This window comes from Topomyia yanbarensis, unplaced genomic scaffold, assembly GCF_030247195.1.
Source record: "Topomyia yanbarensis strain Yona2022 unplaced genomic scaffold, ASM3024719v1 HiC_scaffold_517, whole genome shotgun sequence".
NCBI classification, from domain to species: domain Eukaryota; kingdom Metazoa; phylum Arthropoda; class Insecta; order Diptera; family Culicidae; genus Topomyia; species Topomyia yanbarensis.
In genome coordinates this window covers 2,723-16,406 of record NW_026683733.1, presented here as the reverse complement: position 1 = coordinate 16,406, position 13,684 = coordinate 2,723, and the positions used below count along the sequence as shown (strand labels likewise).

Sequence of the window (13,684 nt, the reverse complement as noted above, 5' to 3'; positions counted from 1 at the left end):
ATAAAACGACAGGAACCGTTCTTAGAACCATATCCAACCTCCACATTTCCTCCAACTCTACGGCCAGTGGCTAATATCTGGCAATTTTTCCACCGTGAGTATCTACCAGATTGTGATCCAGTAGAATGGCGACGTCGATTATGGTGACTTGACGTCGAGCCTTGTCATAGACTAGTATATTTGGGCGGTTGTGGTTTGGGAATTTGTTCGATAGAACCGTGCGATCCTAGTACAGCTTTAAACAGGCATTTTTCAGAACAGGTACAGGCAGGTAACAATAGTTCGACAGAATCTTCTCCAAAGGATCATGTTTCAGCACCAATTGCTGATACAGAATATTAGCAACTAGTTGGCTAGTACGCGGCAGCCTGCCATAATGTGGTCGATGGTCTTGTGCGGCGAGTGATACATCTGGCATATATCCATTAACTTGTCCTTCATGGCTATAATGTCGGCCTTAATCACTAAAGAGAGTTTGCCTCGCTCGAGCCACAGGTTCGATGCAGCCTTGTCGGCTGCTCCAACTGGTGGAGGTGCGCACACGGTACCGCTTCGACTCTGCAATCTTCTTTGCAGTTTGTAGAATGCAGTTCAGGCTGTAGTTCGCTTGCGTTAGGTGAAGTGCGCTATAGTTGCGGCCTGCAGTACAAACTGCTTGATATACCCCATGTCGGTTGGCAATTTCCACAAAGTATGCTCGCAGTCGTAGTGCCTGCGCTACGCATAGTGCCTGGATGTCGACTATTCCTTGTCCCGTGACCATATGAATCTCTCCAGCGTCGGGATTTTTCTCTCAATATCTTCCAGATCAGTTCGGTTCCATTTGATGACGTCGAAAGTGTAGGTCAACACGGGGACAGCAAACGTGTTGCTTGCTCTAACCTTATACCTCGCGTCCAGGACACAGTTCACTCGACTAAGAACTCATCTCGGAGGTTAAGCTTGATGTCGGTGTGGCGAATTCCGGGGAGCTGCCGGAATCTGGGAAAATTATACGATTCGCCGAGATACTTATACGATTCACCACGAAGCATGTCCCGAATCATCTCACCTTCGTCGATCTCGTAGTCACCAGTGTTGACCAATCGAGCTGATAGCTGAACAGATTGGCATTTCTTTAAACTAATCTCCATGCTAATGTCGCCACTAATCCTTTTCGACTAGTTTGCTGACAACACTCAGTCGTTCCGTCGAGTCAGCATAGATCTTGAGAAAATCCATGTAGAAGGTATGGGTCACTTCTTCCGGTAAGCTTTCTCCATACCTTATCTGACAGCCATCTTCGTACTGAGGGGGTTCATCGCCAAATAAAACCAAAGTTGGCTGAAGGAATCGCCATGGAATATCCCCCTCAATAAACGGAATGTCCTAGACCGCAGCACGTCTTCCCCAATTCTGAACTGCAGTGTTGTCGGTCACCTCTCGATCGCTTGCCGCAGGAACCACACGACTACATCTACTATCTGATTTACTAAGCTTGATCTCCCGTTTTGAAGCAGCCCTAGCTTCCCGAAACACATTCTAGAACTTCTCTCTTTCTGGCTCCGATCTTGCTCTCAGAGCCCGCCTACTGGATCTGGGATAAGCAGCGCGTAGCGTACATTCCACCAGTAAGCTGGACACCGTCTACTACGTGGCTCTAGTTTTCGTGACATTGTGGCGTCACATCCTTCTCCGTGCTGCAACAGGGTTCCGTTGGCCGATACAGTAGCGATTCGCCTGGTGGTCGCTATGGGTATACTTTTCGCATACTGTCCAATCAATGTTCGCTGCCAGTGAAGGACTGCAAAATGTGACGTCGATGATAGACTTCCTCTTGTCTCTCCGAAATGTACTAGTGGAACCTTCGTTGCACAATCGTACGTCTAACTTCGCTAGAGCTTCCTGCAGGATACTCCCTCTTATGTTGGTTAGTCTACTGTACTACTCCACAGCCCAGGCATTAAAGTCACTTCCAATGACTACCGACTTTCGTTCGATCAACTGCTCGGTTAACTGCTCCAGCATTAGACTGAACTGCTCCATTATCTTCCATGGATGTGCGTAATAAGTGCATACGAAGACGCCGTTTCTTTTGGCGGCCACGAAGTCTTCGTATGAGCGTTTTATCACTTCATGAATGGGTAATCTGTCCATAACTTACATCGCAGCCATTCCCGTTCTATCCGCCACCCAGTTACCGTTAACCCCCCAACGGTAATGGAGATAACACAGATAAATCTGAATATCACAGCAATTGTTGCGGAAGTCTACAACAGAAACTTACGTCGCTTATCAATTATAGAGCCATATCAAGCTCCCCTAACTAGATACGGCTCTGCAATCAAAGCTACGTTACACAAAGTTTCTGTCGTAAGCTGCCACAATAGTTGCTGTGCGGTGTCACCGTTATACAAGGTTATCTGGAGCGCAAAGCACGCACTTCGGTCGCTGCGTGCATCTTGCGTCTCGCAAGATGACCCATTCCCAGCACATACTATATCTATCCGGGCAAGCCCCTGTCAAATGTCCAAAGCCCAAACACTTGAAACACTTTTCCACTTATTCATTCAGTCGTGGGTGGCTATCAATTGGCATCTCGCTCATCCAATCGTAACTTTGCCTATCTCCAGATCCTTATCAGCAGCCGTTACCGCCGTACCCCTTATTTAACAGGATCGTCATGTATGTGCGTTTTGCCCAGGTTGCACTATGCCTTCAGGCTTTCACTTCTGTCTCTTCGCTCAGCGACTTGATCATAATCACATGCATAGTCGCCTGGTTCTCACCACATTTTCACCCGAATCACTCAGCTTTGCATGTGTCATCTCTTTGCCTAGTGCAGCTTTTCTCTTCGGCACCTTCTGACGAGCCGGAGGATTTGCTATTTCCTTTGTTTCTTCTTCCAACCGGTACTGCAGATTTCTCCTTGTTGAGTAGCGTATTTCCCTGTGAGGCAGCTAGAGCGTCCTCACGCATCTTCCTCTCGGGTGTGCCTGTTGTTCCGTCTTCTGGCGAGGCACTTGCCCTTTTTGAATCACGGAAACTGGCGTGTTGTTCACTTCAACAAGTTTCTCTTTCTACTGTTTCGGGAGAGCGAAGAAAATGGCAGCCTCAGCCGACGCCAATGCACGCTCAGCTACATCTGCCCTCATGACATTCACAACAGACACTAGTGCCTTGCGGGCTCTGAGTACCATCTTCTTAGGATTCGTATGGACATTGTTTCTCACGTCCGCGAGCTCGTGAAGCTCCTTCACCTAGCACTTCGCTGCCACTATTTTCGGTTTCTGTGGGATTGGCTCACCCCCTCCCCTCGGCCGAAAATCAAGCAATATCTGAGAATTTTTTGTGGAAAATGAAGAGATACGAACTTCTGCTTTTGATCTTTTATTCGTTTTTCATCGATAATTAGAAAATGATTTTTTTTCGAAAACGCAAAATGGCGGCGTCAAAATGACAGATCGCGACAGTCTCTGCGCACGAAGCATCGTCGTACTTTGTCAAGTGCAGGGTCTCTCGAAGTTAACTGAAATGAGAAATGGATATAATTTATTAAAATAGATAAAATTTCCTTTGATTTGTAGCTAATTTAAATAAATTTTGATAAACAGATTAAGAGATTACAGCAAAAAAATCAAATTCAATTTTTTCTTAAACGCCTATAAAATTGTTTTTATCGTAGTTTTTCTAATTAAAAGTGAACGACGTGATGAAGGCAGCTAACGAAGCCGGACAAGAAGAACAACACTTGCCATCGGATCCGATATAAGATGTCTTCCAAGCTGACTTGACCAAACTGGTCGGGGATCTAAATATGTGTTCCGTACTACCTTTAGACAGGTTTACAATGCCTTACTTTTCAAAGAGGAATCCGAATCAAGTGGTCTACTTCAATTGTAGGCAAGCTCACGAATCCAATTTTTCCAATGCAGTCCGCGAAGAACCCAAATCCGACAACCGAGACAACACAGTCCAACTCCTACGTAGGGAAATCTGAAACAGGTCAAACTGCAACCGACAGAGGATGAGAGGAACAAGAACATCAAGTATCTCAAGTCAATCGCAAAGAAGCCAGCACTTTCAATAGTTTTTCGAGAAACCAAACAGCTCCCCCCCAGGTAACACCGATGCTTCTCTGGAGGATGTCGGTGCGGGTCTGGGTATCCTCTAGCCATGTATCACACGACTCCATCCCTAGGGAAGGACCAAATTACTCTCGTTCTACAGTCGAACATGAATGGTCTTAGGGGCGGTTTAGGGGACCTACAGCTGCTGATCGCCTTGTCCCAGCCAATCCTTCTGGCACTGCAAGAAACGCACATATGAAACAGCATTGATCCTGGTACGTGGTTGGGAAACCGCTGCTCCTGGGATGCCAAAATTGGAAACAACATATTCCAGACTATCGGTCGGACTGACGTTCCATCAGATCCGGTCTAGCTTGATACGGAACTGATAGTTGTCGCGCGAATCATTTTCTATCCGGTCAGGTGCACGGTCATCTCGCTATACCTCCCGACCGAAGTACGGGATGTTGGTACGAAAATAAAAAACATGCTGGAGCAACTCGAAACTCCTTTTCTCGTGATGGGAGATTTTAACGCCTATCACATGTTGTGGGGATCTAATAGATGCGATCAACGGGGTATCCCGATAGCCGAGGCTATCGAGGACTGCAATGCTATTATACTGAATGATGAAAATCCCGCGTACATTCAAGGCCAATACCCTGCCCATGATCGCATATTTGTCCCGTTTTCTATGGGATTTCCTATCTTTATGGGACTGATATGCGATCATGGGCAGTACATAGAATGGTAATCTTCGCCCTAACAGCCGAAATAATATACCTCGAACTAGTGGCAAGCCTTCTCCTCGACCCATACATTGGTGGAATTCAGAGGTCAAAGTGGCTGTCAGAGAGCGCTGCACGGATCTAAGATCTCTGACAAGGACAACTTTAGATTACCCACTGAGAGAACAGAGAGTGATTAACTTTCGTGTCGCCAGAAATTCAGCTATAAAGTCCATCAAAGTGGCAAAAGAAAAGAGCTGGAATGTTTTCGTCGAGGGCTTCTCACCCGAATCAACTTCATCCGAAATGTGTAGGAGAGTGAATGCCTTCAGTGGTAAGAGAAGGCAAAATGGCTGCTGACTCGTTGTGAACAGGAACATTATGACTGACCCGTAGAAAATTGCTATCGAACTCGGTAGACACTTCTGCACTATGTCCGCCGACACTACCTTCCTGGCACGCCTCCAGAAACGAAGTCGAATCAAGGTGTCATTTCCACCAGACACTGTGTTATATTTGCACATAATGGTTAAGCTAATGTGCATATTGAATGAGATTATAAAATTAAATTATGGTTCATTGAGGTAATTGGGATAAGCGTGCACGGCATACCCGACAGAAGAAGGTGTGCAAATAAAAACACTCGCTTGACAAGCAAAAATTTGTCTGGCAACAAAAATCGGACGTAGGTAAAAACGTCAGAAAAGAAAAAGAAAAACTTGGAAAAAAAGCCAGAAGTAAGGTTAGCGTCCATCGGAAAAGAGTGCCAGCACGAGAAAACTGAGGCCCTTCGAGTTACCGGCAGTCGCTGGGAACACCTACGACACCGCTAACACCGATGACACCACTCTCGCATCCGTACCATCGTAGGCAGTATATAAACGAATCATCCCCGTCGTCACGAGGCCTTCCGCTTCGGCCAGCGGTATAAAGGTGGTAGCGGTATGTGCTGCAAGGGTAACGCCGGCAGTGGATGTAAGAGTAAACCACGCAGCCCTGCGGATGTTATGCTCTAGCGAGTTCGCTAGCAAAATCAAGACAAAAACAGCAACAACCATTTGAGTGCATCAAACACGATTGTTTGATGCACTCAAATGGTTACCTCAAATCCCTCGACGATATTGGCCCGGTCCCGACCGGAGAGTCCGTGCAGCCCGGCTCTTCCCGTGTTGGCACACCCGTAGTAGCAACAATCACCACAACATTACGTCTCGATCGCAAAAGCCAGAGTCCGGTGCAGTTGGCCAAATTATGGGGTAAACAGGTTTGGAACCATCTAGTAGCGGAAGAGTGCAGTGCATTTGTGAAGAATGACTAATTTGGTGGCGCAGGATAAATCAATCAGTGATGGTGGTTTGGGATAGGAAGCGTTTCTAAATGAAAACAACAAACTGGTCGAATCGCTGGTGGAGAAAGAGAGAACAGAACAACGTCGCAAGGCACGACGGATAGTAGGCCCTCAAGCAATTGTCCGGATCACATGATGACGTCAGCCAACATCATTAAGGTGAGTGCACCTCTTTTTACCTCCTTCTAAGAACCATATATGTTTTGGGGCAACTTTTATTTTACAGCTGGGCAAAACTTCAATAGGGTATTCCCAGGTAATTCTTGACCTGAGAATGCCCCGTTGAAGTTTTGCCCAGCAACTCTTGCCGCTGCGCACGGACAAACTGCTGGACTCGATGATATCGAATACTCCTTTTTCGACACTCTCCACCAGCTGGGAAAAGAGTTTGAGGGGAATGTCTCAACCGTATCTGGGATGGACAACTTGGAAAATGGCCTTAATAAGTCCTATCCTCAAGGGAGGGGGAAGAGCCCGAACCCTGAACGACTTCCGCCCCATAAGCCTACTTCGGTGCCTCGGGAAGGTTATGGATCGGATGGTCAATAAACGCTTTATGATCCAGAGGATGTCCATATTTTTGTCTACACCGATGATCGTAGTAGTAGGGAAGGCTTTCGGTCGGTGGAACAGTGGGGTTTAACCTGGTAGCTGTCAAGTGCTCCATCGCCCACTGTTGTAATTCGCACCACGTTGCCACTAGTCGACCAGTCAAATTAAATGGCAAGCTGGTTCCCTTCCGTCGGGAACCGAAGGTCCTCGGCATCACACTGGATCACGGCCTCACCTTCATGACGCACTTTCGATCTCTCAAACGAGATTGCGAAAGCAGGAAACGGTTAATTCGGAACATCAGCTACCGGCATTCGACTTGGAACAGGAAGACCGCACTTAGCGAGGGGAGGGGAGGGGCTCTTATTCATAGAAAGATCTACTATGGAATCATGACTGTATTGGTTTCTCTATGCAACAGTACGATAGGACTGGCTTCCAATCTACACCCAAGCACCCCAGCGGAAGCCGCCTGTGTCGAGGCCGGTCTGCTCCCCTTCCGACAGGTAGGCGCCATCATTATGCTCCGAAGGGCCCTAAAAAATCTGGAGAGGACATCGGGCAACGATTGCGCCTTACTACAGTCCGCCCAAAACATATTTCGGAAGTACGGAGTTTCCTCAACTGGCACGTCTTCATAGAACCCGGGACTGCTCCTGGTACGAAAGTCAGCCGTGCACGAACTCTAGCTTATTTAGGTCACTTGGCGCTGGACCCTTCGCAGAGGTACCCCGAGCTAAGTTCTACCAGCTAATGAAAGATCGGTTCACAAACCACCGCTCGCTCGGATCTTATTAGATGTATCCAAGCTAGTCGGCTGAGTTGGGGTGGGAGGTCAGAGAATAGGTACAGGCCTTGCCTTCCCTTTTCCGATTGCGAACTTGTCACACATAGTTCACCCACGAATATACAATCGCCAGGGTCGTTACACCAGTGTGCCCAATATACCAAAAAAAGCTTACTGTTGAAGACCTCTTGGTGAATAGTCCGGAATTCGCCAACTTCCATGTCCTCCACCGGCTCCCACTCTCCATCAGCGACATCCTAGCAAACGATCTAGTGAGCGAAGAAACTCTAATCTCCTTTTTGTAGAAATGCGAGACTCCTCGAATGTATCTAGAAAACGAACATCGAACGCGCTAAACATCTCTCGGCTCACAAACTCCAAACAAATGCGACCACTCGAAGCCAATAACCATGATAACTACACACCATCCAAACCGTGGGCCCTCTGCCTCACACTTAGCGAGTGCAGGGGAGGTTTCCCGCGGCCCATTACAACTACTATATCGAGCATCGACCCCCTGAGATGCAACGTACCTATATAACCCAAGACAGCATATTGTCCGCCACCCAACATGTTTGTATATTTATTGTACACAACTTGACCCCAACAATTCATTCCTGAGACTATATCATTACAATAATTATATCCATAAATGTTTTCGACAAAAATATACTGCCAAATTCATATAATGAAATTAGACATACAACATTGCTAATCATGTACTGCTTTTTTATACAGATAACATAGGTAGAGTTAGTATGCATAGAGTTTTAGATATTGGTATTATTGTGTAGACCATTGCCATTGGCACACAAAAAGTCACGGAGTACATTTTTGATTTGTAAACTGGCAGTAAACGCTTCAAACATAATACTCACAAGATTAGTGAAGATCAAACCTAATAGGAATGCGGAATCTAAAAACATCTTATTAGTTCATAAAAGCTGCAACCCATTGTAAACTCTAGACTAACAACCATTCCCAACAGGCAAAAACTGTTTGTGTTTTTTGCTGGCACGTGAGAATGTGTGCCATTCAAATTTCGGAAACGCATAGATAATACGGTGAGTACCACTTCGTGAACCTCACTATCAATATCGTGGCTGACAAAGGCAGCGAAACGGCCAAAGGCACGCACAACAAAACTTCGTCTATAAATACAGTCTACGTTCATGTTTGCCTACTAGTGAACGAGCTGAATTATGTCCAAGATAATCGAATAGGATGATGTGGAATAGTATAGTGTTGTTGCTGGTGTTGGGGTCCACCATCGGACTGAGCCACGGTAGAAGATGTGGTGTAGTGTGCAGAGTGAAGGATCCTTCGATTGTGCAGAGCTCGAAAGTACTCAGTAACTGTTTGTATGAAGTGTACCCAGTGGAGGTGACCCAGGATATCACCAATCTAATCGATGGGACCGGTTATAACAATAAACTGTTTTCACTGTACGGTGGAGCGAGTTCGTGCAGTTACTTTGGTAATCTGATACGAACTCAAAGTGGCCGCCAGACGCTGGTGGATACGATTAAAGATCAGCTGCAGAAGAGTGGCTTCCGCGGGTTGGATCTGCAGTGTGACCCAGGGCATCCACAAGTTTCTCAAGTAGGTTGAAACTGTTCTATTGGGCGGGATAAGCACTAGAACACTTGATTGTGTTAATGTGCAGATACCTACATATTCTATGTGTAAAGTTAATAGTATTAGCTCCACAAATACGTTGTTACGAAAACTTAGTGCTTGCCCCTCGGTAAAGTGAGAAATTAGTTCGAGAACCTTACCAGTTTGAATTTCTATTTCTAGCAAGACTATGCGGAGTTCCTGCAGATTTTACGAGATCAATTGGGTGGGAGATTCATCATCTCCGTTAGTATACAGAGCACTAACATTGAAACATGCCTGGTGAACACAATGAACACAGTAGTCGATCTGGTGAATGTAGCTCTGGATGCTTCTCAGTTCTCTTTAGTACAAGCATTCATCTCACTTGGCTTGAGTCAATCAAAAATTGTGCTTGATATCCCATTGCCAGTTGTGTTGGTAAGTCCCTAAACAACGGACTATTTTGAATTGAATAAACTGATCGGGCTATTTCCAGAACTGCCCGCTGGACACTGGAACCAATAATCTGTTTTCGGTGATTCAAACGGCTGTAAACGTGATCGAGGTAAAAAACCTCATCGGTGCAGCAATTCAGCTGGATCGGGATGACGTGGCAGGAATTTGTGGAAAAGGTGTATTCCCGTTGTTCAACAAGTTGTTTACTGAGCTAAAGACTTACTGCGGGTGCCCTGGTGGTTTTGTTGGAGGTACTTGTGGTCGTTGCAATTTCAGCGGTTATGTTCGTGATACACGTGACTGTTCCCGTTTTTACACCTGCAACAATGGACAGTAAGTTAGCAAAAAGATATTCTGTTATTATGTTTATACTAGATGTTCTAATCCACAATCCTCAATCCTTTTGATTTAAATTTCTTGATGTCTGCTGAAAACAAAACATTTGTTTTCAATTCCATAGCATACTAATGCTGATTTCGTTTTTAAATCAGAGTTGCTCTAGGTTCGCTCGGAGCTGTCACTTTTGTATGGAAACTGTAAACATTAGAGCGAACCTAGGGCGACTCGATGCTAAAACCGAAAACAGCATAAGTGTCTTGCTTAGCAACAAGAAACAAACGAAGGCTTGCATGCCAGTTGCTATGTATGCAAGCCACGTTCACTTCAAATTATGATATGTTTGATCATAAATTATCACTTTCAGGTCAAACCAAATGCAGTGCCCTCAGGGAATGTCGTTCGATATTTGCAGCAGCACTTGCCAACCGTTCATCCAGGTGAACTGTAACCAGACTACATGTACCTTGATCGGGGCTATCGAGGGAGGTAAAAATGTTCCAATTCCTATTCCTTTCCCGTTTCCGTTCCCGGGTAGCTGCGGAGGAAATAATGGCGGCAACAATGGTGGCAATAATAGTAATAATAATGGCGGCAACAATGGAGGAAATAATATAAACACGACGAACATCATACTGGTTAACAATCAAACGTCCGAACTGTTGAAACTGCTGAACAGCACCGGTTTAGAGCAAACTGTTGGCGTTTTGAACGATGCCCTTAAGGATGTCTATCCCCCGTTGAAGGACGTCGTTGATCCGGTTAATAATTTACTATCAGGTCTACTGGTGGGCAATAAGGCCATGAATGATACCATGGGAAAAATGGACGAAATGCAGAAAAAGTTAGGTCTTGTGGAAAGTCTGCTGGATGTAGTTGTAAAGTTGCTGAAAAATTTACTTGGTTTGGATCTGGGTGGATTACTGGGAGGTGGTGGTGGCGGTGGCGGTGGTGGACTACTCGGTGGTCTGACAGGTGGTGGCGGTGGACTTCCAAGTGTTCCTGGAGTTGGTGGTCTACCAGGGGGCGATGCATTGGGTGGTTTGGGTGGCTTGTTGGGGTGATTTGTGTAACACGCAACTGCTAAAGAAATGGTCGGCAATAAGCTTGCCATAGTTCGAACAATAAAAACGTGTCATGGCTGAATTAATGATTTTTGTAGCTTTATCTCACACAAGTCCCTAGAACCAATCACCATATTCTACGTGCCGTATCGCCTAGTCACTGCCAAAATTCGGCTATAAATGTGTTCACCTAAACCTATTGAATTCATTGGCGAAACATCGCAGTGACCGTTGACATAATAACAATGTACAAACTGTTCCCTTATTTAATACAGCTCCTAGCCTGGGCTGCTTGGATGCTATCGGTTGCTGTGTTCTGTCAGTCGAACCAATTGATTTGTCGAATCGATAGCCCAGCGATAATTCGTGACTGCAGTGTACTGAAAGAGTGTTTGTATCGTGTTTATCCTGCGGAAGCGTTGAAAAATACAGGAGATCTTGGATGGATAAAAGGCTGCGATGGGTTGAACAATTTATTCTCCATGTATAGTGGCGTGAATGGTTGTAAATATTTTGGAAATTTGATCAGTACCAGCCAAGGACGGGATGCATTTGTGACCATCGTTCAACGGCAACTGATCAAAAGTTCCTTCCGAGGGTTGGATTTGAGATGTGATCCTACAATATACGGAGTCGATCAGGTATGACCAAATAGTTAATAGTTTATCCAATCGATCCATAAGTCATTTTCACTCCTACACAGATAGCTTACAACGGTTGTCTGCGTTTACTGCGCAAACAACTCGGCTACGGATATCTACTGATCGTGAAGATTGAAAATCCTGATCTGGACCCGGTGCTAATAGACACACTTAATACCGAGGTTGATCTTGTAAGTTGCTCCCTGCAGAACTCGAACCTACTTCAGGGATCAGATATCGTGCGAGATTTGATTTCCCAGGGCTGTGATCCACAAAAGATTATCATTGATGCACCGTTCCCCAACGTAGTCGTAAGTCCTGCAATGTACCTTTTAAACTCTCGAAAATGATTAAATATTTTTGTAACTATTCCAGACCTGTCCTTTGAATGTCGACCAACTTCTCAGTACGGCGGACACAGTGAGAAATTTGAATTTATTCGGTGTCATCGCACAACTAGATCGCGACGACGTTGCTAACAAATGTGGAAATGGGACGTTTCCACTGCTGAAAAAGCTGTCGGTTTTTCTCACAGGAAATGATTGGTGTGAATTTGATGGTTTCAAACCAGATCCGAGAGATCGTTCTAGATTTTACAGTTGCTATGAGGGAGTGTAAGTCACAGCGAAGCTCTTCCATATGCAATCAATTTAGTGTACCACATTTATATTTTCAGTCTTAGCCTTCATCAGTGTCCACAGGGTCAACTGTTCGACCCGATGAACAGCACGTGTATTGCATTCGTGCGGATGAATTGCAACGGAACAAGCTGTTCAATTCTAGGCCCAGTTAGTATCACAAACGATACGAACTATGTTCCGATTTTCATCCCCATACCGAAAACGTGCCCTACAAAGAACGTGAACAATACCATCATTTTGATTCAAAATCAAATGTCCGAACTGTTGAAGCTGTTGAATTTAACCGGACTGGATCAGACCATCGGCGTGGTTAATAATGCCCTCGGGGGTGTCTATCCGACAGTGCACGGGTTACTAGATGTGGTCAATGGTTTATTAGGACCACTGTTAGGTGGAAATAAGGCACCGTAATGGCGATTCAACTGATCAGGTTAATCTATTTCTTATTTATTCTATATTTGATTTTGGTTCACTATAAAATTGATTGTACCACGACGAGTCTTCCGTTAAAATAAAAGTTGTTTAAATAAAATTGCAAAAAAATAGATTGTCTTTCAATTAATTGTGTTATTTCATTTAGTAGCTGGCTCTTCAAAAGTATCTCTGTTTTCAATTCAACACATACCTCGTACTGAAATATAATAAATGCATGAAAACAACAGGATTCTAAAATGTTCGACCACTGTTTTGTTATGAATAATAGTTCAATACAGCAATATTACTAAACTTGAACGAAAAGTGCTATTTTTTATTGAAATTGGTGCGATCGACAACAAAAATAATAAATCTGGAAAGAATCGTATTTCTTTTTCAAAATAAAAAAATATGAAAGAAAACCCTTTCAGTTCGTCAGCAGACAAGATACCACGTCATTGATACCACCATTGGAACCAGCTTCGTGACCAGTTGTTGGAGATCCTGTATTGTGTTGTGTCTCGCCAGGACGTTTTCGGTGATTTCTACCTAGTGTCCCACACATAGGCGACTACAGCCCATTGGGTAAAAACGGCACGCCTGTTTGCCAAACTATTGGACAAAATATAGTGTGGCTTAGAAAAATGAAAATTATTCAGTCGCTCTAATAGCGAGGACAGTCATCCACAAATCGAACAAATAAGTGTATAACACGTTGCTTGGGGTGCGTTTTGGAGATTGTCGTTTTTCGACCCAAATGGTATTTTTTAAAATATCCATTCAAAACATAATTTCTTCACGAGCTTGATTTCGATGAATTGCTTCAATTTCGGCAACCATTTATTGATACAAATTTTGCACGTTGTTTGGCCGAATGAGCTTTGTCCGTATTCCTTTTGACCGAATGTCGAATGGCCCTTTCGGCCATATGGCACCTCTTCGTTAAATGGCCCATTTCGTTCAAATGATGGACCGTTTTGGTCAAATATTGGGCCCTTTTGGTTAAATGATGGCCCCTTTCGACAAAATGGCCTTTTGGCCAAATGACACTTTCCTCCAAATGGCCGCA

At 44.8% G+C, this 13,684-nt stretch overlaps 1 protein-coding gene across 1 annotated transcript; it reads left to right on the top strand.

The window, feature by feature from the left end:
- The first annotated feature begins 8,691 nt into the window (after positions 1-8,691).
- On the top strand, positions 8,692-12,612 carry LOC131695762 (uncharacterized). Its single transcript, XM_058984278.1, has 8 exons — positions 8,692-9,066; positions 9,265-9,501; positions 9,560-9,852; positions 10,223-10,862; positions 11,195-11,560; positions 11,623-11,871; positions 11,936-12,174; positions 12,237-12,612. The coding sequence occupies exons 1-8, from the start codon at positions 8,692-8,694 to the stop codon at positions 12,610-12,612; spliced, it is 2,775 nt and encodes a 924-aa protein (XP_058840261.1).
- The last annotated feature ends 1,072 nt before the right edge of the window (positions 12,613-13,684 follow it).

Bases quoted from the DNA above. Each gene is read 5' to 3' on its own strand.
- LOC131695762 (XM_058984278.1), top strand. From the start codon at position 8,692: ATGTGGAATAGTATAGTGTTGTTGCTGGTGTTGGGGTCCACCATCGGA. The intron at 9,502-9,559 runs GTAAGTCCCTAA...GGCTATTTCCAG, and splicing joins TCCCATTGCCAGTTGTGTTG to AACTGCCCGCTGGACACTGG. The intron at 11,872-11,935 runs GTAAGTCCTGCA...TAACTATTCCAG, and splicing joins CACCGTTCCCCAACGTAGTC to ACCTGTCCTTTGAATGTCGA.